Source organism: Ambystoma mexicanum, chromosome 4q (genome assembly GCF_040938575.1).
Source record: "Ambystoma mexicanum isolate Mex_15411 chromosome 4q, UKY_AmexF1_1, whole genome shotgun sequence".
Classification (NCBI taxonomy): Eukaryota; Metazoa; Chordata; class Amphibia; order Caudata; family Ambystomatidae; genus Ambystoma; species Ambystoma mexicanum.
The window spans coordinates 1,141,580,231-1,141,606,610 of record NC_090928.1 but is presented as its reverse complement, the minus strand read 5'-3'; the positions used below and the strand labels follow the sequence as shown (position 1 = coordinate 1,141,606,610).

Sequence of the window (26,380 nt, the reverse complement as noted above, 5' to 3'; positions counted from 1 at the left end):
TCTTTTGTGTGGATTTACTCATCTGTAGCAAACTGGCTATTAGCTCCACCTGCATGGTGTGTCATGCTTGGTATCTTATCCACATGCGGACTGTTTTCTGTGAGTAGCATCCATAATGTGTTAAGATCCACCAATCCTTGTTTTAGCGTGGTTTGAATCTAGGTCTCCAAACCTTTGTTTGTTTACTTTTTTCACTGTTCTATACTATAATATAATCGTATTAATATACTTGTAACTGCTTATATTACTATTTCATAGTCGGAGACATTTACTGAAAATGAAGCTACAACTTGGAACAAAAATTAAATAATTCAGTACCAAAATGACTAATTTGCATCAGCAGCTAACCACATTGTCCCGACTGCCAACCTTGTATCATTAATGATTCCACTTTGACTGCTTTTCATGAGGACAGATTACATGCTGGTGTTTGTGTTTTGCTCACAAAGAATTTAGAAGTACATCTTGATCAACAATGATTTACGGAAGAGACTGTGCTTTTTATCACACAAATCCTACATAAATTAGTACAAACACAATTTGAGTTTGCCTGTAACTCTTTTGCATCCTACTCAACATAAATGTGTAAATTCTAATCACTGCACAGCCGAGTATCCTCTTCTAAAGCATTTGCGTGTGGTAGTTGACTGCGTCCCAAGTTAGTGGTCCCAAGCCTGAGGCGAGGACTTCGAACAAGGGCGGAGTTCACCTACCACACAATGCAGCCCAATGACAAGGGCTCTAACTCTTTGACCGAGCTTCTCCACATCTCACAAAGGCATGCTTGGAATTAAACCTTTACATGAGGTTAGAGCCTCCATTCTAAGCGTTCTGATTGGCTAGAGAGCTGGAAAGAGCAAGAAAAAAAAGGTGATGCATGGAACGCAGGCTCCCATTGGTGGTTAGAGGTTGCATTCTCTAAAAGTAATGAAAACATGCTCCGATGACATTAAATTTGCTTTTTCATGGTTTAGAAATTAGGGAACGCCTCCTTTTTCTTTTGCAAACACCTCCAAGCCTTTTCTACTGATTCCTGTACGTCTCTAGGAAGACGTAAACACATCAAAGTGTTCATGGACCCCAGTGAGATCACAGAAACACATTACATGTACGTCTGTCTTCCAACACGCGCCAGAAATGGATCCTAGCTCCAGACTACGCTCCGCTCAGACAATTGTTCTGCAGCGGAGGCAGACGCACCATTGAGACCCAGCTGCAGAAGCTCATTATGAAATTATGCATGCTGGGTCTGGTCTTCATAACCATTTAGAAGAAAATTAAACATGTATGACATTAAGATCATGAACAATTAAAATTAAGGTGAGGGTCGGGCGAGTTCGCTATCTGTGCAGTCGGGTCTGTGTACAGTATGTATCAAGCATTTCATAGCAAGCATATACAACTGTGTGTGCAAAAGGTAAAAAATGACTTCTGCCCCCCACCCTTGAGAATTATTTAACAACCATCTATACTCGCCCACACACAACTTGTAAAGTTTGGCAGGTGGGTTGTGAGTGTTAGGTGTACATAGCGAAGGAACTAGCTAGTGAGGACTAGGGATATTATGCATCCTCCCACCAAGGGGTCTTGCTAGGTCTGTATAAGATCGGGGGCTGCGCTAATGTCAGGACTGTCGGGACTCGGAGCTAGCTAGCCTTTTGGTTGTAGCCCCTGAGCTTCTATCCAAAGCTACAACCAAAAGACCGGGGCTGAAGCCCCCCCCCCCACCAGCCACTCCCCCTAGCGACACCGCTGCTCCCACCCCACTGATTATTAGCCAAGGAACTGTGTCCATGTGTACAGAAGCTACTGCCCCTGCTTTTGCCCTAGCTTCTTCACCTTCGAATACTCAGAGGTGGATGGGCACTTCCATGGGGTTGTCTTTGTGACTGGGCAGTAACAGGAGAAGAACAGCAACAGAGATAATTCCTAAAACCCCTTAAGCATACTGGACAGCAGCCACTGGCAGTGGGGGGAAAGGAGGGAGGGGGGGGGGGAAATCGGATAAAAACTGTGTACACAGGGATGACCAGCTCATAACTGATTGCCAATTTAAGAAGGGCTCCCTTAGTCCTCCCACCCATATCCTTTATCCATCACCTCATGAGAGGAGAGCCCTCCATTCACTGACTTCCAAAAGCATTATATGAGGAACATCCTATAAAAGACTGCCATTTGGATCAGCTGGCCTACAGATCACTACAGTGTTCCCTTGGACTCGACATGAAATGACAGAGGAAAAGGATAGCATGGTCCATGACCGGTGATCAGCACAGCTTGCTCTGCATTACACTGCTCTTCTATTCATCAGTCACACGCATCGGCTCATCCCACTAAATATCCATTCACCATCTGGGAGGATGTCCCATCTGGTGGGTTTAGGGAACCTGCCTGCTACGCACTAACCCCCTGGAATCTCTCTCCCGCACCAGCCAAGTCACTGCATGCTCCTAGCACCCTGCATGTGAGACTTAGAAATTGGAACTCATGCGCCCAAATGGCAGCCTTAGGACCAGGACAAAGAGCGGCCCTGTTACCAAGATATAAACTGAGAACGCACAGTTCATGAAGTAGTCCGTGGGGTAGGGTGACCAGACATCCGGGTTTTCCCGGGACAGTCCGGGGAAATCACCCTCTGTCCCGGGGTCCCGGGAATTTTTTCATTTTTGAAACCCCGTCCGGGGTTTGCATGTTTGGGGGGCTATGGTAATAAAAACCGTAATTACTTTTCACAACACTTTCAGCATTTTGAAGTTGGAGGTTTGGCTCGAAACCCAAACCTCTCAGGAACAAGTCAGAACACTTACTGACTGTGCCGCAGAGACTGGCTTGCAAATGGTTGTCCAGCAGGCGATGTAATATCAATTAGAGCTAACGCTAGTCTTGAATTAGCATGCAACGATTCACAGACAAAACTGCACAAATGAGATTATATACAGTTTATAGAAAGGAGAAGTGCTGGAAATGTGATTGGGTGGTGGTTGTGGGGGTGTGTTGGGGGAGGGGCGGTAATTGGTGGGCTGCGATGGGGTAGTTCCTCTTTTATGTTGTTGGCCGTCCCGGTTTTTTGTTTTGAAAATCTGGTCACCCTACCGTGGGGCCACTCAGTCCCTCACTGGGCTGCAAATAAAAGTGTTAGGACAGACAGGATGCGTATCCGTGAGACTTGAATCGCAGGCAAAGAACAGAGTAGGAGGAAGGCAGGTCCGGGTACACAGAGGACAACCATGGAAGGACCAGGAAGACACCATGACAATTCCGCCTGATCTCAAGATGGAGTTTTTTTTTCACATTGTTTTTATATCTCCCCCGGTGAAGCAACAAACCATAATAGACATTAGGCTAACATGATAAAGGCATATCTAGGAAACATACAAGATTAAGAGACGCACTGGGAAAGGGGGTGAGGGTAGCATCAGGCCACCAATCCTACAAGTCCTTAGGAGGGATAGGGGGCCACCACCAATCAGGGAGCAAAGAAATGCCAATTGCACTGACATCACTCTATAAAATAGGCCAGAATCAGACAAGCAGTGAGGGAAGAAAGGCAGTGTTCCCCAGGGGTGAGGGATATAGTGAGAGGGGAGAGGAGGAGAGCAGAGAGCATGAGTGATGGAGAAGAGAGAAGCAAGGGACAGGATGGATAGAGAAGAAAAGGTTATAAAGGGAGGAGGAGATAAAGAGAGAAGCAAGATGAGAAGACACAAGAAGAGGAAGACAGACAAATATCAAGAGGAGGTGGGAAGGAGTAATTTTTTTTCTTTTTTTAAATTTAATTTATACCGCGCACAATAGACCCGGAGGCATGATGGCGCAACAAGACACAACAATACATGAAAACATGAATAACAAATAACATAGAAATGGCGCTATAACTATCCAAGCAAATAATTACACCATTGGTGAGGATAACCAATAAAAAATGGCAGTATTTGAGCTATCAGTTCAAAACAATGTTCATCTTTGATGTTAATAGTGGGTGGTTCAGATTATGGAGACTGTAAAAACAAAGGTAAACTACTTGATCCGCATCCCACCAAAATACAATCAGTGTTATGTTCACTACACCAATCATTAATATGAATTCGTCGTAGAACCCTAAAGTCAGCTGGTCTGACACAATTGGGAACCACTTTTATATTAAGCCAAGCTTGGATTTTATTCTTTAAGGACTCCCTTGTTTCGTGATGAGTTGATTTTGCTACATTAGTTATTATAAAGTTTCTAAATCAAGAACAAAGCTGCTCAAAGTGGAGTCGCTAATTTTTGCCATTTCACATTTTTTCAGCCGCAAATCCTTAGGGGGTATATTAGTCAATGGTTCCACCGGTCTGATAGCCAAGAGACTCCCTTTAGTGGGGCTTTAGGGCCAGGGATGATAGTGGCAGGTACTCCCTTCTGTGCAGGCAATGTCAAATGCGTAACCACAGCAGGATCCGTTTGTGTTCCTTGATGGTGTTCTGTATGGCCGAAAGGCTTTTTTGTCCTGATATCCTTCTCAGTTAGTGAGATGGGCCGTGGGAACTCAACTATCTCCCTCCCAATTATCTTGACCCAGGAGAAGAAATCCTCCATGTTGTGGAATGCCCCAAGGTCTTGAAATAACTGGTCCTTATAATCTGACCGGGTAGGGGGAACAGTTGAAGTAAATGTCCCACAACTGGGGCTCCCTGGAATCATAATGCTTATTTGTTCGCTCAACGACACCAAAATAGAAGGCGCTTTGGAAGGGTGTGGTAGTTCAGGAAGGCACAAGATAGCGAAGGTATAGCACTAGCACTGGTGTTAATGGTACTATTAAGCTGATTATTACATAACAGCTCCAAGAGGAGACTCTGTTCCTTTTGGAGCCTCTGACGTCTCCTGGCACTTTAGGCTAACACCTCAGAGAGACATTTGCTTCTCATTCGATGGTCCATTGTGGGTAAGAGGGAGGGATATGGCGAATAACCTACGCCCTCCCCCGCATTTATCTGATTAATAGACGGCTGCAGGGTAGAGCACAATTCCGCCTCTAACGAGCGGACAGTATGCATGTCTATAAATGACATAGGCCCTCATTACGACCCTGGCGGAGGTCCATGGTGCAATTTGCACCATGGACCATGGCGCAGAGCTGCCAACACCGCCATGGGGGTTGGCTGACTTACCGCCCCATTCCGAGGTTGGCGGGGCGGTAAGTCCCCAATCCCCATTTACCCTTCCCCATTCCCATTTTTGCCCCATAGGGTATAATGGGAGTGGGGAAGGCGTTAATTACGCCACCGTAAATTACGGTGGCGTAATTAACAACAAGTCCCGTAGCGCCATGGATTTTTCCGCCTGCAAAAAGCAGGCGTAAAAATCACCATGGCGCTACGGAATGTCGTAGTCTGGCGGAGAGGTACGCCATGCATTACGCTGGCGTAAACCCCTCTCCGCCAGGGTCGTAATGAGGGCCATAGATTGCAGTCTAGTGACTGGCATAGCCGCTGCTTGAGATAAACAGAAAAGCAATTATGAATCTGGGAATGCAGACCAATACGCTTGCCTGGGAGTAGCCCCCAGGGTCAACTCAGCAACCAAAAGTGGGGCTGAAGAAATGTTTTACTCACGTGGCGAAGAGGGCCCAGCAAAAGGGGGCCAGCATCCACGCTGAGCAGCAAATATGTAAAGTGCTGCCGGCGACACCTGAGCCACGGGGGCCGCCTAGGCTGTCAGCTAGGATGCGATAATCCGATGGAAGAGGAGCCGTAGTTTGGAATTCTGGGCCGTCTAAGTTGCTAAGTCTTCCAGGACTTTGCGCAGGACGACTTGCTGGGCTCCAAGTACACTACCGCCGCCCGAAATCAACCCTGCACTCCTTGCAAGGATGGCCGGGTAGCGTGCTGAGGACACACGCCGTGCAGAAAGACGCCGAAAATCCCGCAACTCTCCCTGCTTCCTGCTCTGGGGACTAGAGAAAAGGACTCTATGCGATGTGCGGAAATCAACCTGCACTGCCTAACGCAGCCGCTTCCGACTTCCGATATTTGTTTCTAGTTGGCTTGCATTGTTCACATTGGAGATACCCAGGCTTGAGGACAGAGAGAAAACATAGAAAGCTGAGAGAGGGGATTCTGTATTGGGTCTTGCCGGGCACAGACCTTGCCCAAGTCCTTCTGGGGCCCACAGGAAAACTCAGTTTTAAGCCATAAGCAACTGGGAAGGAAAGAGCTTGCCAGCTGGGGGTAGGAATCTAAGGCAGCCGTGGGCAATGCAGGCTCTTATGAGCCTGAAAGCCCAACTTATGGACCCGAGCAAAGCAAAGGGGCGTAAGAAGGGCTGAGGGAGCACAAGAGCCGATATTGCACACTAGCTGCAGGCAACAGGGCTATTATGAAATGAGGAAAGCCAGTCTGAGAGGGATGACTATGGAATTCGACCTGAATTTTTATATCTAATAGCATGATCTAACATCTAACTCTCTCCCCCAAGGGTCAGCAGTGCTAGACCCTTGGGGGAGAGAGCCACATGGGAAGAGACGCTTTGTTTTTTATTTAGGAAACATGATTATCTGTAAGAGTTTATTCTGACATTCTTGATTTGTTTTTCCTTTTGATTCCGTCTTTACTAATTCATTTTTTCGGTAGCTTATTTGCATGTAATTTATCTGGTCTGCGGTCATTCACATCCCCGACACACCACATTCCCCCCCCCTGTTTCTTAGTTTTATAAACGCATGGAGCTTCTGGGCTTACTATATATTATTTTTCCCTGTGCACTGAGTAGCGCTTCTTTGTTAGACCTTAGCGATGTAGATAGAGAGTCCAGGATGAAAGCAGATTCTTATATTCCTTAATTACCAGCTTTTGTGACTTAGGAGACATGTTCTTATGTCTCTGTTCAACAAGCAGGAAGATATTAGAAAAAGCGGACAGTGCGGAGGAGGTGCATCATCCGCCTGGGAAGTTACGATAAACTGAGAATAATTTTGGTTTAGCAAATAGAGAGTTGTTCTTCCAAAACGTTTTAATTATGTATCCTTTTTGGTTATGAATTGTTTTGAAATGTTGAGAAATAAAATTTCTGTTTCTTTATATACAAATATATGTTGTGACAAGTTATTAAGGTGCTAGTAGAACCAATTGAGGTTCACAACAGGAGTGTGCGGATTGGGTTCTGGACAGTTCCTGTTCAGGCATTGTGTCACAGTTTAAGCTGGCGCAGCGCCTATCATGAGATGTACAGTGGTGATGTAAACCCCGAATACAAGCTGCATTACATGTCTCAACTGGAATCTTATGCTGGACCAGGATTCCTTGCTCTCCGTTTTCCCGTTGCTCTGATCTTCTTTGTTAGCCTTTCCTCTTACCCGCTGCTGCCCTTTTCCTCGCTCAACCGATTTGGGTCCACTACCTGCTCGCCTCTTCCTCCTGGCTCCTCCCCCACTCCTCTCCTCCTGTTAACTCCTGTGGCTCGCTCAGGACGGATCTTAAGCCTGTGCTCCCTGGAGTTTGTCATCCCACTGGCTTGCGCTGCTCGACCCTTCTGGGTCCTCTATTTGGATTCTTTTTGTCCTGCAGTATTCTCGGAGGATTCTGTAACATTTCCCCTCAGCTGCATATCGATGAATGGGGTGATATCTGATAGCTTTCCCACTGGCCGCTACAGAAGGCCAGATTGCCCCCTTTCACCTTACCGGTTGAACGTAGCAGAGGAGGAGCTATAAGCTATAGACCTGCACGCCAAGCCTGAAACTGAGGCCTTCTCCTTCCATTATACATGTCCCAGTGTCCTCCTGTACACAGATGGAGTCTTGTTCCTGATGGTCACCCCAAGTTCTTGACTAAACACATACCTGACCTACTGACTGTTTTCCTTGAGCTCCCCAACTTTAAAATTAATAGGTCAGAAGGGGTACCATTATTGAGAACAAATATGCAATTGGTCTGTGAAGGTGCATTGCTGACTGGAGATGTTGGGGGTGTCAACTCGACTATGTGGGATAAGGTTCATGCAGTACAAATCACACTACTCCAGGGCTTCCTTTATGCCACTAGTATACCGCCCACACCCCCGTGTTTGAGAATTAAACAGACGTTATTTAAACCATTTCTGTGGGGAGGAGGGATTCTCAGGAAGCCCCCTCTTGATCTTGAAAGAGAGCATTGCTAGGAGAGTGTTTGGATTTCCTGATGTGGCCACTTCCAGGTCCTTCTCCCTGCCTTGCCCTCAGTTCCTGGCTCGGTTTTGATACGGGTGTGGACCACTTATTGAGTATTGTACCCTGAATCTATGCCAAGCAGTGAGTCTATGCTCCTTCTCACGGCTACTAACTTCTGAAACCTCTGCCAGAGTTCCCACGGGCCAGAGTTCCCACGGCTTGTCGTTGCCCCACCTCATAGATCACAGGCTGGAAGGTAGCAATCACGGGTATGCAGGAGAATGTTTTGCTGCTTACAGAAAATTTCAACATGGAGAATGCATATCTTAAAAGAAAAAAGCAGGGACGTCATTTCACCAAAATGCCAGGGGTAGCTGAAGTCACATCAAACGACCCTTGACCTCTGGTGACATCACACGAAGTGATGTCATTTGACCTCACCCGAAGTGACGTCATGGGATGCGATGGAACACAACCTTTCACCCCTTGACAAAACAGGAAGTGGCATCACATAGCATTGTTCCTAAGTACACTACGAAAAATATGGTTACGATATCACTATTATGTGATATGCATTTCATACAAGAATGGATCACCATATATATCGTTCATATCAGTGTGTATAGGCCCGTATTACCAAATCAATTTGAGTGCAAGCAGACGTCCAAGGCAAAATGCTAATGATGTGTTATTATATAGCACTTACTCTTAAGCGCTTTATATAGAACAAATATACATACAATATCACCTAACCTGTGTTGGTACTCATTTATCGACTTCAGTAGAATGAAAGGCTGAGTGGAGGTGTTTAAAAACAGACTAAATCAGTGACTCACCCCCTGAACTGTGCCAGAAACCTTTAATGAGTCTAGCAAATTCCAGAAAGACACATTATTTGTTATTTCTATTCTTTCTTATTTAGGGTCGCCGCTACACTTTTGGAACCCCATGATTTTTTAAGAGGCTTGAGCAAGAAAGCCAGCCTCTCCAGAAGCAAAGAGCCACATGGCCATGGCAACAGCACAGGAGCTTACATAAAAAAAAAAATTAAAGTAAAAAATACATTGCAAACCTTTTTTAGGGGTAGCAAGGGAGACCTCCTGGGTTGCAGTGGCGACCCCTAGCGACCCCCTAATAACGTCACTGGAAAACAAGTCAGAACATCCACTGCGCCACTGTTGATCACAAGCAGTATTTTGCTATATTACCTTTCTGTCCTACTCGTAAACCTTCTCAACATTGGCTCTCCCCCAACTGCGTTCTATGCGCTGTCTTCTTCGTCGCTTCGAAAAGGCGTTGGCTAAAGATCAAATCCACGCCTGATCGCTCCTCTTATTTCTCTTATCATGCTCTTTATGATGACTTGTTTACTTTCTGCTAAGCGTCTTTATTATTCTGACCTTTTACAAACTCTATCTACTAACTCTAGGTGTATTTTTCAAACTCTTGCTTGTCTTCTCTCTCTTCCTACTATTGATCATTCTGCTAATTCTACTCTTTCTGCCTCCGATTTTGCTCACTTCTTTTCCTCAAAAGTTCTGTCTCTTTGTCAGGACATCGAAGCATCTAAGTCACTCCAAGGGCCCTCTCCAGTTCCTACTGCTTCTGCCTCTATTACTCACTTTGCTCCTGTGTCTAACTCTGATGTTTTCCTTTTATTAGCTAAAGCTCACCACACTGCTTCCCCTACTGACCCTATTCCCTCTGCTCTAATTCCCAAGGTTTATCCTTTTCTTGTCCCCCATCTTGTCTCCTTTTTCAATATCTGTCTTTCCACTTCCACTTTTCCTATATCATTTAAGCACGCATCTTTTAGTCCTATTTTGTAGAAACCCACTGCTGATTCTTTGCTTGTCTCTAACTTTCGTCCTATTTCCTTACTCCCTAATCTTTCGAACCTTCTGCAACGGTTTGTTTATTCTCAGATTTCCATGTTTGTTTCTGATTCTTCTATTCTTCCCCAATTTCAATCTGGTTTCCGCCCTTCCCAGTCTACAGAAACTGCTCTTCTCTCGGTGCTGAACTAGTTCTTTCTTATTCTTTTTGATCTATCTGCTGCTTTCGACACTGTTGATCACTCCCTACTTTTGGCTTCACTTTTGTCTTTTGGACTTTCAGGTTTGGTCCTGTCTTGGTTTCTCTTAACTCTCTAATAGAACATTTCCGGTCACTTGGGCGGGCAAGTCCTCTGAGTCGTTCTCGCTTGCCCATGGTGCACCTGAAGGGTCGGTTTTGGGTCCTTTTCTATTTTCGCTCTATACATCTATCTTGCGGCTGTTATTTCTTCCTTTGGGATAGCTCACCATTTCTCTGGGGACGACACCCAATTATTTCTTTCCTTCTCCTCTTTCTCGTATGACATTCATCACAATCTTTCTTCTTGCTTGGTTGCAATTAAATCTTTGATATCCTCCCATTATCTCACCCTCAATGCCGGGAAGACCTAGGTATTGTTCTTTCCCGCTAACACTCTTTCTCCTCATCTTTCACCCTCGTTTATATCCTTTCCTCCATCTAAGCTCTCCATCTCACCCATCGCTCATAAATCTTGGTCTTTACTTTGACACAAATCTTACTTTTTCCTATCATATCTCATTAACTTCCCTTTCCTGTCGTTTTCATCTCTATTTCTTATTTATTTGTATCTGGTCACAGGAATCTTTAACAAAAAAGAATTAACAGCAGCCAATACAAATATGTATATTCCCTAACAATTTCACAGACTAATTTGTACTAAATAAGAAAAAAGAAAAAAATAGAGAACAGTAGCAAATCATTTAAATCATTTAAAAAATATTAAACCTATATACAATAACACTCTCAATGAAACCAGATTTAGCACACAAAATATTTAAGATAAATCAGGAACAAAGAAGAAGATACAGAAAGCGGGAGAACAAAGGGTCTACTTGAGACAAAAGGTAAAGAGCAGATCATGTAGCAGACAGTTTCATGACTCAACATGACTATGAGTGACTACCCAAAATGAATGAAATTTAAACGCAATAAGGGCACTCACATATACCAATGTGCCCCTTCCTCTGGGTTAGTTGACCCCATTCTCGCAAAAGGAAGCGACCTCTAGGATCAGATTATACTTAGATTTTACTAGGCCCTGTATCACCGCTGTTGTCAATCTTGCTTAATGTCTGGAGATCAATCTCTCCCAGAACATTTCAGTTAAGATTCCCTCCTCACTGGTCACAAATCTCAGGAAGAGAACAACTCTACAGACCCAGGTGCCTTCACAATCTAACAGCAAATGTTTTAAAGATTGCCTTCTCGGATCTTTACGTGAGTCACATAACACAACAGAGCCATCTCCTTGCCCCCTTTTGGCCAATACCTCTCCAATTGGTAGCACATTTAGTCTGATTCTCAGAAATTCCTTTCTAATTTTCCAATCTGGAAACTTTACTAAATATCTTGAGAGACTTCCCAATTTCTTTTCTACTTGCTGTGAGAAGTTTGTGGTGGCTAAGGATCGCACATTTTCAATCGTTAGAATCCAATCCATCTCTTCTAGTGATTTCCTAACTTTAAGCGGATTGCATCTCTTTAATATTCGCAAGGCTTGTCCATTTCTTACCTTTCAAGCATCTAAACCCCTAATTTCTTCTTTAATTTTCTCTCAACTTTTCTACTGTTCATCTGCCCTGGTTGGACTCCCTAACTCTCGTCTTGCACCTCTTAAATCAATTTTCAATTCTTCTATTTGTCTTCTGTGTCTTCTCTCGTTGTAGGACTCTATTGCCTCTTCTCCTGTAACACTTGGTTGGCTACCCTTTCATTCTCAAATTAAATAAAATTTTCTCTGTCTTGTTTTTAAATCTCTGTATGGTCTTGCTCTTAGCTATCTTACTGCTCTAATATCTTTCTATATTCCATCACGTTCTCTTCGCTCTTCTTTTCAATTCCTACTTTTGGATCGTCCCCTCCACCCCCTGTGCATAGTCTTGTTTTCATTCCTTTGAACTCTTTGCTCCTCTTCACTGAAATGCTCTTCCTCTTTCTCTTTGCTCTATCTGTGTCAATTCTCTGTTTCGTGGTTTCCTGAAATCTTACCTACTTCAACATTCTTGAGTGATTCTTTTCTGGATTGTATCGTTTGTACGTTTATATTGTACTGTTCCATATCTTATGTACAACGTTTTGGTTTAAGGCGCTTAATTAAATACAAATAAAATACAAAATACATGTGTGGGTGGTGTTTTTGTGCGGTTAAATGTTGCCCTTTGAATACTGAAAGGTTAAGTACAAACAGTTACATAAGGAAGCAAGGTGATAGAACGCCCCAAGTTTCCTCCTACAGGCTTTGGTGACTGCAGGAAAACCCCCGCCTTGTACACATTGGTGTGCCCGCGCCACTCAGCCTCAGCCCAATATGAAATGTTTATTGGATAGGAGAAGTTGAACCAGACAATTACTGTGGGTGGTGATCGGAGAAGCTGGACGAGATTATCACCCAACCAGTTTGGCCCATTATATACGATAACTTATTGCGCATTAAAAAGTGCCCCAATTTACACTATGCTCAGCAGATTATCATCTTTCGCACTGTATTGGTCACCAGTATGGATGTTTATATATAAATTAACAGTTTCAGACATCTGTTGGGACTTGTTTGGAAGGAAAAGGCACCATTTACACATCTCCTAGTCGCGTGGCCGCTGACGTCCTGCTTCACCTCGAGCTGAACCCGCAACGCCCTGCCCCTTTTCTTGCAGTACTAGAGTTTTGTCTTCTCAGTTGGCTGGTGGAATTACCAATGCTACTTTTGGTACTCGCTTGATTCTGCTGCTTTTGTTTACATTCAATAAAGCTTCTGAAAAAATGTTTTCTTTAAAAAAAAGATAGCACGCCACATCTTGGCGACTGGTTCCTCACTGTGTGGCTCTTTTCATGTTTTGGACTTCAACTCACATGATCCTTCACCACCGACTATCTTGGCAAGGGCTGATGGGAGTTGGCATCCAAAACATCTGGAAGGTTACATAACCAGATGTGCTAGGAGGATTACGACTACAGAGTTATTTTGAAAACATGGTGGTAATTGCATAGGGTACCATTGCACCTGGCAGCAGCAAATTACGATGGGTTCCACTTCAATTTCTGATTCTTTTTTTATTTTAAACATGCAGTCGATATGAAATACACATTACTCGCACATTAAAATAAAATTCATAAAATGTACTGCCACCATGTGCAGTATTCCTTAGTGAAATCTTGTACCACAGGAGCAAAACAACGCATAAATCCTATTTGGAACAACTTCATTTGTGCCACCTTGTGCAGTTTATGCACTGGTCGCTTGTGCCTTTTGAACCGCTATAGATTTTTCCCCAAGTGCAGTTTGAAACATGGCAACCAATCAAACCATTTCAAACAAATGAGTAGACACATTTTCATCAAATACCTTGGTTGGTGTGCGCCAGTTTTAAGGCTTCAAGAGAAACAGCAGGGTTTATCTCCAGCTGACAAACCATTATTTTGGCACCGGAAATGGCACTGAAAGCTCTTTGGAGATCTTTGGAATCCAAAAGCAGGTTGGCACCAGCAACTATGACGATGGCATTCTGACCTGGAATGAAACAGTGCAAAATGTTACTGAAAAGGGTAGCAAACACCTGCTGTATGTACCAAATCCGTGACAGCCAATTTGAAACTAACATTCACTATCACGTGACAAAAATAGGCGTGGGCAATATGACCATTCAGCAATGACAGGCGGCCACAAAAAGCTATCATTCTCAACATCTGCCATTTTATTAACAGAAAGCGGTTTGGATAAAGGCCCATCCTTCCCTAACAAGAGTGTCAATTCCTATGAAACTGAAACTAAAGCAGAATGTCCTTGTGTCCAAACTCAATTTGACCCTCACACCAATAAATACAAGCACAATGTGCAGGGTAAATGTTAAAAAGTTCAACTCAATAGAAAAGTGCAACAACTTAAACATAAGTACAATAACTCAAACATATAACTTAAACAGAAACAATTCTTGTATCCAAGGGTTGGATCCCTTCCCCTTGATTATTTCAGACAAACTATTTACAATGTTCAGTGTCAAAACCAAATGTCTCTTTTACCTAATACTCTCCTCGAGATGACAAAACAAATGTTCCTTCCATGAGAATGATTTGGAAAAGAGAAAGTCTCTTCTAGTCTTTCAGAATGGCAAAACAACGTATCTTTTTCACAGTGTTGGTTTGAATATGGTAAAGGAAAGTCATTACTACTTTTCAGGATGGCAAAACAAATGTCTTTTTCAGAACAGGGATTCAAATGTGGAAAAAAAAAGGGTCTAGTTAACAAAATGTTCAAAGGAAACAAGATCTTTATATAAGCAAGTCTCTTTTCAACATACCAATTCAAAGTGGGTTTCCCGGGGCACTCTCCTGCCAGAAAACTAATCAACTGAAAACTCTTGATATCCTAGTTTACTCTCCTGCCAGGAATATCACCCTTTTGGCTCACCTAGATCCCCTGGTGAACTCTCCTGCCAGGTACCCTTGTCCAAAAAGGTTTCACCACCTGATATCCTTATCAGGCTTCTCAGCACATTCACTTTCTCTTTAAATATCACACAAGTGTGCTTCTTCACTAGCACACTTTTTTGACTTCCACTTGTACCAATTACCCCCAAACTGACATCCAATATCTGAGGGTTTGTTCAAGCTTTGTCTTTCAACCTCTGTTTCAGGCTCTCTTGTCTCTTGGCAATGCTTGTTCCAGGTTTCTCCTAACTGACCTCTTAAATCAGAAGAATTACACTACATTTGCCCCTGTTGTTGTCTTGGCAAAGTCTTTTGGATTAGGCTATGCTGGACCCAGGTTTCCCCCCAACTGACATCTCATGTCAAGAGAATTGCACCACATTCTCCTTTTCCATTTAGTTCTATTATGTCGGTAGTCATAAGTACTTGTATTATGCTTTCCAGCATATCCGCATGTCCTCTGGCCCCCTTCGGAATAAGGCTGACTCACCGGTTCTTTATGCAGCAGTTGAGTAAAGTGCTTGCGAGGGGCCAGCTTCCCTTTATTGGCAGAATCCCTGTAGGTCTCTGTGTCAGCTTTTCCAGCCTTCGCTGCCAAGACCATGTAGCTTTGCAGGACTGCGTCTCTGTACACGGCTCTGCTGTGCACCATCTGCTTTCTCTCACCCGTAGCTTCGCTCCTCCGGTCCCTAATGCCGCCAGCTGACTTCTGGCGAGCTTCTCTTCCTACAGTCCTTTGTAGGATTTCCCCTGCCACCGGTCACACTTCCCGCTCTGCAGCCTGCCTTCTCTCTCCATTCACGTTCTGCCAGCTGCAGGTGATTTGGGCATTTAAAGGTACTGTGCAGCTGATTAGATTTGTGACAACCAAACTGCACAGTGTTCTCAAGGTCACATTTCCTCCACATGCACTCCTTACGCCTCTTCCTCGTCACAGTACTTGAGGATTTCTGGGACTTTGAGTCCAAGGATGCTTTAATGGATTTTACATCACATGGTTGAACAGTTGCAATAACATTACAATGATCATAAACATCAGATGTTTCACATGTTCTAGTTTTATCATCTCTAGATAAAGACTGTTTTTGTTTAAACAGAGTATTTCTCATGGTTTTAGAATCAGATTGTTTTGAATAATGGCAGCAAACCATCATAAACCCAGGAATTAATGGATCTTCTTCACAAAAAAGAGAAGTATATTGCTTCACTCCTTGTGGAGTGTGATACATAAATTCACCTCCCAGGTGGCCAGGGAAAAGCAGACGCTTACTGCTCCTAACCTTGGCAATGGTGTTCTGAGGGAGGATCATCTGGTCGGAGAAAAGGCTCAGGGGAATGAGAAAATTCCATGGGATGAGACGCAGTATTTATCTTCCTCTAGGGAGGATGTCTCTTCAATGCCAAAGTAGTTAATGACTTGTTGTAATAACCATCTTTTTGTTTCACAAGATCCACATATAAATAAGGGTGAAAACAGTCACACATTACTAGGCGTTGGAAAGAATACAAATCTTCCTTTGATGCTAGAGACTGATAAAGCTAAAACCCTCCCTTATGCCCAAATGTAGAGTGAGAGAAAATCTATGAATTGTAATGGTTTAAAAGAACTACCTTCCCCTGTTCAATCAAATCCGATGACGTAACCTTGTGATGTTCCTTTAAAGAATATTAGAAAGAATGTATTTAGGTTTAAAAGTAAAAATCAAACCCAAAAACCTAACTTTACCATTAGGAACCTCAAGTCCCAAAGCTCCCTAAGGATGAAGGGATTTAGACCAGTTATGCAGAAGTAGTCAGGTCATTAATGCAAATGACCAACACCTGAGAGAGGCAGAGAGGCTTAAAAGGCCTCCTCAGGTGCAGGTTATTAGGTTGCAGAAGGAGAAGGTGAAGAAGCATAAGCAGCGTGGCTCGAGCTGGCAGCCCAGGCAGAAGCTGGAGGAGAGAGAAGACGCTAGGACCTCTGTGTGGCAGATGTCAGCTGCAGGTCCTGTGAGGGTCTGTACCTCTCGATTCCTGAAGGGAAGATATCGCACAGCGGGAAGCCGTCAGGAGGGCAGCATGCCCTCTGGTGAGCTAATCTGCAGAGGCTGCGCAGCGGGGGGAAGGAAGCTTTTCTTCCCAGGAGGCTGTCTCAAGAGGCTGGCCTGCACCAAGAGCCTCAAGGTTGTTCCTGATGGTTGGCGTGCATCAGAAGTGCTCAGGAACGGAGGGAGCTCTATTGGAAGGTGGCACAGGCGGCGGCAGACTAAAACAAGAAGTTGGCTTGGTCACGAGGAGCCGCAACACCAGAAGTCCTGCAGGCGACGAGAGGAATGCAAGCGCACATTTTACCCAATGAGTTCAAGGCTTGGCAGTGACCCCGGAGCGCTACTTCCCACTCACATGTGCAAAGCAGACATCTGGCGAGTGAGGAACACTTGCGTATAAATGAAAGTTGCTCAGAAAGCATTTTTGAATCTCAAACCTTTGAAAAGCAGCATTCGTGTGCGAGTGAAAGCAGTCCGAAGAGTAGTCAGATTTATTTTGAATACCAAACTCATGAAAAGCAGCAAAAACAATATGTAATAAAACCAAATGACTGAAACTTTACTAATGTCAGTCTGTAGAAAACCCAGCAACCTGATGGGGTGAGATTGTTACGAAATATTACTTACAAGCATTGCCCAATTCAAGAGAGACTAAAGGTCAGGCAAATACATTCCATCACCTATTGCCAGCAATGAAAAGGGGCTAATGAAAAGTCTACAGAGTGTGAAACTTGTAACCCATACTTTGCCCCATATTTGGTAAAAGCTGGTATAAACTCACATTGTCAAGGCCAAGGGAGGAACAGAGTAAACCCTATCCTTGTCAGTATTTGGTTACTGGTGCAGTGGGCAAATAAGAGTGGCAAAAGGCTGCCCTTCTGGAGAAGGATATTCAGAAGGAGAGAAGTATTATTTGTATTGAAGAGCACCAATGTTAATCTGGTTTCCCCTGAAGAGTTGTTAACAGTTTTGAGGATGCAGACTGGTTAACCTTGTGAAGTTGTTGTGAACCTTTTGTTTGTTGACTTTAACCCCAAACGCACTATTACTTGTGAAGTGCTGTTTGGGCAGGAGAGTATACCCATATGGCAAACCTTGAAGGAGGGGGCCTGGCATGGGAGTAAACCAGGTGGGAGTTACAAGGTGCTACAAAGTGGTACTGACAAAGTCAATTTATGGTGTTAAGATGCTGAAGAAAGAATTGTGTAAAGCTGTTGCTACTGAAGAAGTTGCAGTTCTTTTGAACCTATCAGTTGTGACAAATCATCCTGACCAATACATTTATTGATGCTATTTGATGAACTGAGAAACTGTCCTTTAATTGACGGATAAATGGTATAATTGTTCAAGGAAGAGGAAAAGTTTTCTATTTCTTTGTTGAATCAGTGAAATATTGGAACTTTCAGTTGAAGAGTTGAAATTACAAAGAACCATGTTGGAACTTGGTGGTGAAGCAGGATTTCCTTACTTACTTTTCTTGAACTGTGAAATGGAACTCAACTTAACTCTGGGAAGGGGAATTCACCCATGTTAATCAAGAGAGATTGTGGTTACATTACAAACGTAATCATTATTGTTTTGAATTGCCATGTATTTCCTTGTTTATTTAATGTATGTATAAGTGTGAGGGACCGATATCCTTTGTTAGAGTTTCCTTTAGTTGATTTTAGGCAGGGAAATCCTCGTCAGGGTAGGGATAGTGAGGAGTTTATCCAACCTTTGAATATAATAAAATGGCATTTGTTGAAGAACCTTCACAAAGTTGTTTTCCTCACATTTCTGACCCCTCACAAGAAACAGGAGTTACCACTTTCCCCTTACAGGCATCTCCTCCCATGTGATCCAACTTCAGAATACCACCTCAGAATACCACCTCAGGGTTAGGATCAGGTAGCGATATCAGTGATGATGAATTCTGAAGTATGATGATGATGATGAATTACGCAGTGGCACTTTCGGGGACACGGTGTGACATTGACAAGTAACACTGGTCAAAAACTAGCAGTTTCACAGTGCCCTAAATCATCAAACTGGTCCAAAGTGGCCCACAAAACCATCCCACGCTGGCCTGTTCAGCTGGCCTTTCAGGCATTGCGCTACAGCACTACAGAACAGTCTGTGTGAGCTTGTCACTGCCTTCAGACACACTTGCTTTATCTAAAGCCAAATGTCATTTCTACAGTCCTCATCCTGCCTACACTACTGCAACCGCATCAGCGTCCTGCCACTGGCCTAGTCCTTCCATAATTGTAACCGCATCAACATCCTGCCACTGGCCTGGTCCTTCCATAATTGCAAATGCATCGACATCCTGCCACTGGCCTGGTCCTTCCATAATTGCAACCGCATCGATGCCCTGCCACTGGCCGGGTCCTTCCATAATTGCAAGCCCATCAACGTCATGTCACTGGCCTGGTCCTTCCATAATTGCAACCGCATCAACGTCCTGCCACTGGCCTGTTCCTTCCATATTTGTAACTGCATCGACATCCTGCCACTGGCCTGTTACTTCCGTAATTGCACCCGCATCAACGTCCTGCCACTGGCCTGGTCCTTCCGTAATTGCAACCACCTAGACATCCTGCCACTGGCCTGGCCATTCCATAATTGCACACGCATCGACGTCCTGCCACTGGCCTGGTCCTTCCGTAATTGCAACCACCTAGACATCCTGCCACTGGCCTGGCCATTCCATAATTGCACACGCATCGACGTCCTGCCACTGGCCTGGGCCTTACGTAATTGCAACTGCATCGACATCCTGCCACTGGCCTGGTCCTTCCATAATTGTAACCGCATCAACGTCCTGCCACTGGCCTGGGCCTTACGTAATTTAGAACGTGCAAATCTTGCCAGCTGGGAAGACTCTGCTTTAGTTGCCCTCTAAACAGCATACCGACTTCAAGATTCTCTACTTGAGCCATAAAGTTTCACCTGCGCTATCTCACATGCTTCTCCACTACCCACTGGCCAACCAGAAGCCTACAAGCAGCTTCTAAATAACCTGCGGTGCTTAGCCAGTCAAGTGCAAGTAGTCTCAGGGTGCATCTCCTCCACTCCACTCTGGGACGACTTCTACATACATCCATTCTGTCTTGAAACCGACGATCTGAAGTTCACAAGACCTATGATGACCCAACTATTCTGGCCCACTTAAAGCTCCTCGGCCACCAACCCGGCTTCCTACCCAACTTACCCAACCCAACCTTGCGTACTCCACTTCCAGCACTCTGACGTGGGCACTCAGCAGTGTCAGTGCTCTACAAAAAACTTCAATCGTCAACAAACTCCCTTTAATGAGTACAGTTAGAGCTGACAAAAAGACAACACCATTACAGTTGCAATACGTACTTTTATACAGAAAACCATGTTTAATTTGCAAGATGACATCACCGTTCAAAAGGAAACCCAAATTAGCCAGCTTTCAAAAGGACACGTTCATGTTGACTCTAGGCCACAAACCCTGAGACCACAAACACAGGGCCTCATCACGACTTTGGCGGTAATAACGCCAAGGCCCCCGGCGGATAATCCGCATAGATCACGAGTTATCGTGCACGCGCCCCGGTCCATGCAATTAGCGCGAATAGCGTGAACCTTTAAATCCGGCACACCGTGCGCTACCGCCATGTCGCGCTCATAGCGCGTGCTATGAGCGCGCGGGAAACGCGGCACCGCAGGAACGGGAAATAAAGCGGCTGCCATCTTGGAAATCACAATCCATCGGATATCACAGCCCCTGGAAGCCATCCACGTGATCCAAGCCCAAAACATGTCTCAGGAGCGCACTAGGGGCAAGTCCGCCCTGGACAGGGTGAGATAGCCCAAATTCAGTGACCAGGAGCTAGCAGTACTGGTCGAGGAGGCTGAGATACACCATGAGGAGCTGCAGCAGCGCAAAACAAGTGGCCAGCGCAGAGCCCAAATATGGCGAACCATCAGCCAAAGGGTCAGTGCTGTGGGGCGCGTGCCCCGGGATGGGAGAAGAAAATGACAGCCCTGATAGATGTTGGCACCATCAAGGACATTGGTGGAGCGGAGGCAGGCACTGGCATCGACCCAACGGCAGGTGAGTCCCATCCCCAAATACATGCAGCTGAAAGTACCACACATTCAGACCCTGAGTGAATGAATGCAAAGACATGTGTCTGAGGTACTGCATAGACCCATAAGTGAAGCCTACATCCATAGAACGGTAGTGCTGCCTAGACGACCCTGTATGTGCAGTGCATGAATTACAGGGGCAGGGGATAGACTTCCATAGCCATAGGACAGCTACGTAGAGTTGAAGTATGCATGAATACACCCCCAAAACCCAGAGTGCAGTGCACCCCAACCACGCATGCAATCTTGTCACTCTGACATTCCCATGCAGTGTACCCCCATACACATTCACAACAAGCACCACATGGTGACTGAACAGAATGCAAGTAGAATGCGTGATTGTTACTGTCTTCAATCACACTTGTTGGCATGACCTGCATCACACAAATATATGTAGCATTGAAATCAAACCACACCCTATGTACCCCACAGGCACAAGTCGATCCCAACGGGACGAAGATGATGGGGGGAGGCCACACCAACACAGCGCCCACGGCAGCGCGCCTCCACCAGCACCAGCACGCCACAAAGAGGCCGCACCGAAGGGAGACGACCCAGGCCAACACCCACTTCACCCCAACGCAGCCCCACCAGACAGCAGCAGCAGCCACATGGCCACAGGGAGGCGACCGCCAGCTCGCCCCAATCCACCAGTCACAGCCCCGATGCTGACGGAGAGAGGTCTGCATCAGAGCCTGACGTGGGAGCAACACCTCCACGTGGCCATCATGCCGTAGGACAACACTCTCCCGGAAGCAGTGAGGCTGAAGGGATGATCACACCCCAGGGAAGCCCAAGGCCAGGCACACAGCATGCAGGAAGTCGACATGTGCCTGTGCGTCGTGTCTGCACACCGCAGCCGGATGTGGACACGCCATCATATGGGAGTCCAGAAGACCAGCACTCTGTGCCAGGCAGCCCAGTCCAGGCTGGCGCCATGTCGCCATGCAGCCCCCCCTCACCGTCCGACAGCACACAAGTCGCAGGCCACCACGTGACACACCAGGGGGGCCCTTCGTCACTGGGGCAGCAGTGATGGGCCGACTCGACATCATTGAGGCCAAACAGGCCAGGGTGGAATCGATGGCCAAGGTGCAGAGCCGGCACATCAAGGCTGTCAGTGCATCAATAAGGCATGGGTGCAAGTACATAGCGCGGGACAATGCGCGTACACGCCAAGTTGTTCAACAATGTACAGCTGCCCTGACAGGCTTCGGCCAACGAGTGAGGGAGTTGACGGTGGCAGTCTCAGCACTTGCTGAACAGACACGGGAGGGAAACAACCTCATGCAACAGCACATGATGGCCACCGCTTCAGTCACTTCGACATCGACCACATCCACAGAGGGTTCCCTAGAGCCATCTCCTAGGTGCCCGTCTATGCGCCACCTAAGGGCATGCACACCAGAGGGTGCCGGAAAAGGGAAGTGCCCGCAACTATCCTAGTGGAGCATGGCATTGTTGTTGGTGCCCTGATGAGACACATGTGCCTATCTGCACAGTTGGGGTTAGTTTACTGGGGGGAGGGGGGTTAGTGTGCTTGGTGTTTACCGGAGGAAGGGTGGTTAGTGTGCTGGGTGTTTACTGGGGGGTGGAGGGGTTAGTGTGCTGGGTGTTTACTGGGGGTGGGGGGGGTTAGTGTGCTGGGTGTTTACTGGGGGGAGGGGGGTTAGTGTGCTGAGTGTTCACTGGTGGGAGGGGGGTTAGTGTGCTGGGTGTTCACTGGTGGGAGGGGGGTTTGTTGGATGGTAAATAAATCACATTAGAAAATTCACAATGCATGGACAGTAGTGATTGTTACTGATGCAATTCAATGTTGAAGTGACATATTTCCAATTTACACATTACCCATTTCTAAAATAATCCATCAATCAATCCCTGTCTGGCCAACCTTCCATCCCTCAGCCCAATCCTTTGTGCATGTGCAACACCTTCTGGCACTTCATCGCCCTCACTCCCATCCTCAGGTGGCTGCACATGAGCATCAGGGGGCAGTGTCACATTTCTGCGACAGCAGATGTTGTGCAGCATGGCACATGTCAGTACAATTTTGCCAACTTTTTCTGGTGCATACATCAATGCCCCTCCCGTGCGGTCGAGGCACCGGAAGTGTGCCTTCAGCAGTCCAAATGCCCTCTCCACGCAGATCCGTGTATGGGCATGGGCAAGGTTGTATGCCCGCTCCGCCGCCGTGTGTGGGTGACACACAGGGGTCATGAGCCACGTGTACTGGGGATATCCAGAATCACCTGCAGTGGACAGAAAGCCGGTATAGGGACAAGACAAGTCCAGTGGGTGTACAGAGCTCTGTAATCAGTGTCATTTTGCCATTTTTAGCATTTGGCCTATAACATTGTGGAGTGTGTTGTCCTACGGGCACGATTGAATCAATGGGGTACTCTCCACTTGGTACGCCTAGGTTTCTGTATGTAACAGTACTCATTCACTTGTCGCAGGATAAGGGGGCCCTTCCAGCTACTTCTGCATGACAGAAGCGGCTGCCTCATGTGTCATTGCAAATCCATTTGGCTAATGTTGCATTTGCTGGTCGTCACTATTCTGTACTGTTCTCCATGCATTTCCCTGGCCATTTGGGGGACAGTGTTCGTGGGATGTACATTGTCATTACTCGGCCTACTTATGTGTGGTGCATTTGTGGATGTGCCAGCTTATGGTTTGGAATTCCATTACTGTAGGGTGGGGAGGGTGGGATTTCTGTACTGTGTCAGTGTTGAGAGCCATGGTGCCACTCACACGTGAGGCTTAATTGTGGTGGGGCTTCCATATGTCACTGTGCTGCCACATGTTACATCCTGCATGGGTGTGTTCTACTGTGTTGGACATGTCCAAGGTTTATCGTGCAAGGTGCTTGAATGTGAATGCTGCAGTAATGCTGCTGCCTATTGGGAATAATGAATTCTGTGACAGGCACCATCTATTGTGGATTGACATGCTTTATGGTATACATTTGTACTCACCCAGTAGCCATGTGTTTTGGCCTCGATGCCTTTCCATGTACGCCGGCAGGGTACTGTTGCGCAGGACCATGGAGTCGTGGGTGGATCCTGGGTAGCGGGCACAGCAGTGGCTGAAGGTGGGGTCAGGGCCACATGTCATCTGCACGTTGAGGGAATGGTACTGTTTCCAGTTTCTGTAGGCAGCCTCATGTGCCTGGGGTGGTACGAGTGCCACATGTGTGCAGTCCAGGGCTGATATTACATTCGGGACTTGGGCAATGGCATAGACTTGACCCTTCAGCTGGTGCACCTGTGCCTGTGTGGCTGGCAATGCAATGTGTTCGTTCACATGATTCAACAGTGCATCAAGCACCTGTTCCAGCATGGCACTGAATGTGGACTGGGCCATTCCATGTATCATGGCAACGGTATGTTGGTAGCTGCCAGTCCCAAGAAATTGAAGCACAGACACGAGCTTCACTAGGGGAGGTACTGCCGTGCTGGTGGCTATGCGGCTGCCAATGTCACCCTGGATTGTGTCCAGCAACTGGGTGATGGTTGCCCTGTCCAGCCGATATTCTGTCACCAACTGACCATCAGTCAGGGCCCAGGGTGTTGGCCTGACCCTGGGGATGGCTGGCCGCCTTGCTGGTGCTGCTCTCCTCCTCCTTCTCCTCATCCCCACTGCCCCCTGCACTCCTGGGGCCCTGGCCTGGTTGGCTGGCCTCTGTAGCTCCAGGCACAGCAGGTAGAAGTCAACATCAAGGCTCCCGGCTCCAAATAGCAGCATGGTGTTGGGGAGGGTGTGTTGTGCATGGGTGGCTCCTTTGTAGGTCTCTGATTTGCAGTGGTTCCACCTGGGTCCTTATTGCTGTCTCCTCCCTGCTCCTGCTGGTGTAATGGTGTTGGGGAGGGTGTGTTGTGCATGGGTGGCTCCTTTGTAGGCCTCTGATTTGCAGTGGTTCCGCCTGTGCCCTTATTGCTGTCTCCTCCCTGATCCTGCTGGTGTAATGGTGTTGGGGAGGGTGTGTTGTGCATGGGTGGGTCCTTTGAGGCCTCTGATTTGCAGTGGTTCCACCTGGGCCCTTATTGCTGTCTCCTCCCTGCTCCTGCTGGTGTAATGGTGTTGGGGAGGGTGTGTTGTGCATGGGTGGCTCCTTTGTAGGCCTCTGATTTGCAGTGGTTCCACCAGGGTCCTTATTGCTGTCTCCTCCCTGCTCCTCCTGGTGTAATGGTGTTGGGGAGGGTGTGTTGTGCATGGGTGGGTCCTTTGTAGGCCTCTGATTTGCAGTGGTTCCACCTGGGTCCTTATTGCTGTCTTCTCCCTGCTCCTCCTGGTGTAATGGTGTTGGGGAGGGTGTGTTGTGCATGGGTGGCTCCTTTGTAGGCCTCTGATTTGCAGTGGTTCCACCTGGGTCCTTATTGCTGTCTCCTCCCTGCTCCTCCTGGTGTAATGGTGTTGGGGAGGTGTGTTGTGCATGGGTGGCTCCTTTGTAGGCCTCTGATTTGCAGTGGTTCCACCTGGGTCCTTATTGCTGTCTCCTCCCTGCTCCTGCTGGCGTAATGGTGTTGGGGAGGGTGTGTTGTGCATGGGTGGGTCCTTTGTAGGCCTCTGATTTGCAGTGGTTCCACCTGTGCCCTTATTGCTGTCTCCTCTCTGCTCCTGCTGGCGTAATGTTGTTGGGGAGGGTGTGTTGTGCATGGGTGGGTCCTTTGTAGGCCTCTGATTTGCAGTGGTTCCAACTGGGCCCTTATTGCTGTCTCCTCCCTGCTCCTGCTGGTGTAATGGTGTTGAAGAGGGTGTGTTGAGCATGGGTGGGTCCTTTGTAGGCCTCTGATTTGCAGTGGTTCCACCTGGGTCCTTATTGCTGTCTCCTCCCTGCTCCCCCTGGTGTAATGGTGTTGGGGAGGGTGTGTTGTGCATGGGTGGGTCCTTTGTAGGCCTCTGATTTGCAATGGTTTCACCTGGGCCGTTATTGCTGTCTCCTCCCTGCTCCTGCTGGTGTACTGGTGTTGGGGAGGGTGTGTTGTGCATGGATGAGTCCTTTGTAGGCCTCTGATTTGCATTGGTTTCACCTGGGCTCTAATTGCTGTCTCCTCCCTGCTCCTGCTGGTGTAATGGTGTTGGGGAGGGTGTGTTGTGCATTGGTGGCTCCTTTGTAGGCCTCTGATTTGCAGTGGTTCCACCTGGGCCCTTATTGCTGTCTCCTCCCTGCTCCTGCTGGTGTAATGGTGTTGGGAAGAGTGTTTTGTGCATGGGTGGCTCCTTTGTAGGCCTCTGATTTGGGCCCTTATTGCTGTGGCCTGTGTTCTGTTACCTCCAGCTATTTGCTGGAGGTATTTTCGCTAATAGAGCCTACGACGGACTCGTGATTGCTGATGTTTTAGCGCGAAGGTTCCTGGTGCTGTTATGGCCGACACTTGCACAGCCAGCTGTACTTGCGCCGGCTGTAATGGCGCCGGCGGTATTTGGACTCATAATCCGACGGACCCTTAAAATCGGCGCTAATAGCGTTACCGCAGATTTTAAGGGTTACCGCTGAAGTCGTGATGAGGCCCCCTGACTGCTGTCTGTTGGTTGACATGATGAACGCCAAGGCCTCTGTCTCAGTCTGGGTTTTAGCAGATATCAGAAGGGGTCTCAACCACCCTGCCCTATGATGCGA

The 26,380-nt window shown here is 46.6% G+C and overlaps 1 protein-coding gene across 2 annotated transcripts in view; it reads right to left on the bottom strand.

The window, feature by feature from the left end:
* Positions 1-26,380, bottom strand: part of RBKS (ribokinase) — a 589,003-nt gene that overhangs the window by 261,918 nt on the left and 300,705 nt on the right. For both annotated transcript variants that reach the window (XM_069608728.1, XM_069608727.1), the window contains one exon: positions 13,542-13,706. In XM_069608728.1, the coding sequence (XP_069464829.1) occupies positions 13,542-13,706 (165 nt within the window). The remainder of the gene's footprint in view (positions 1-13,541; positions 13,707-26,380) is intronic.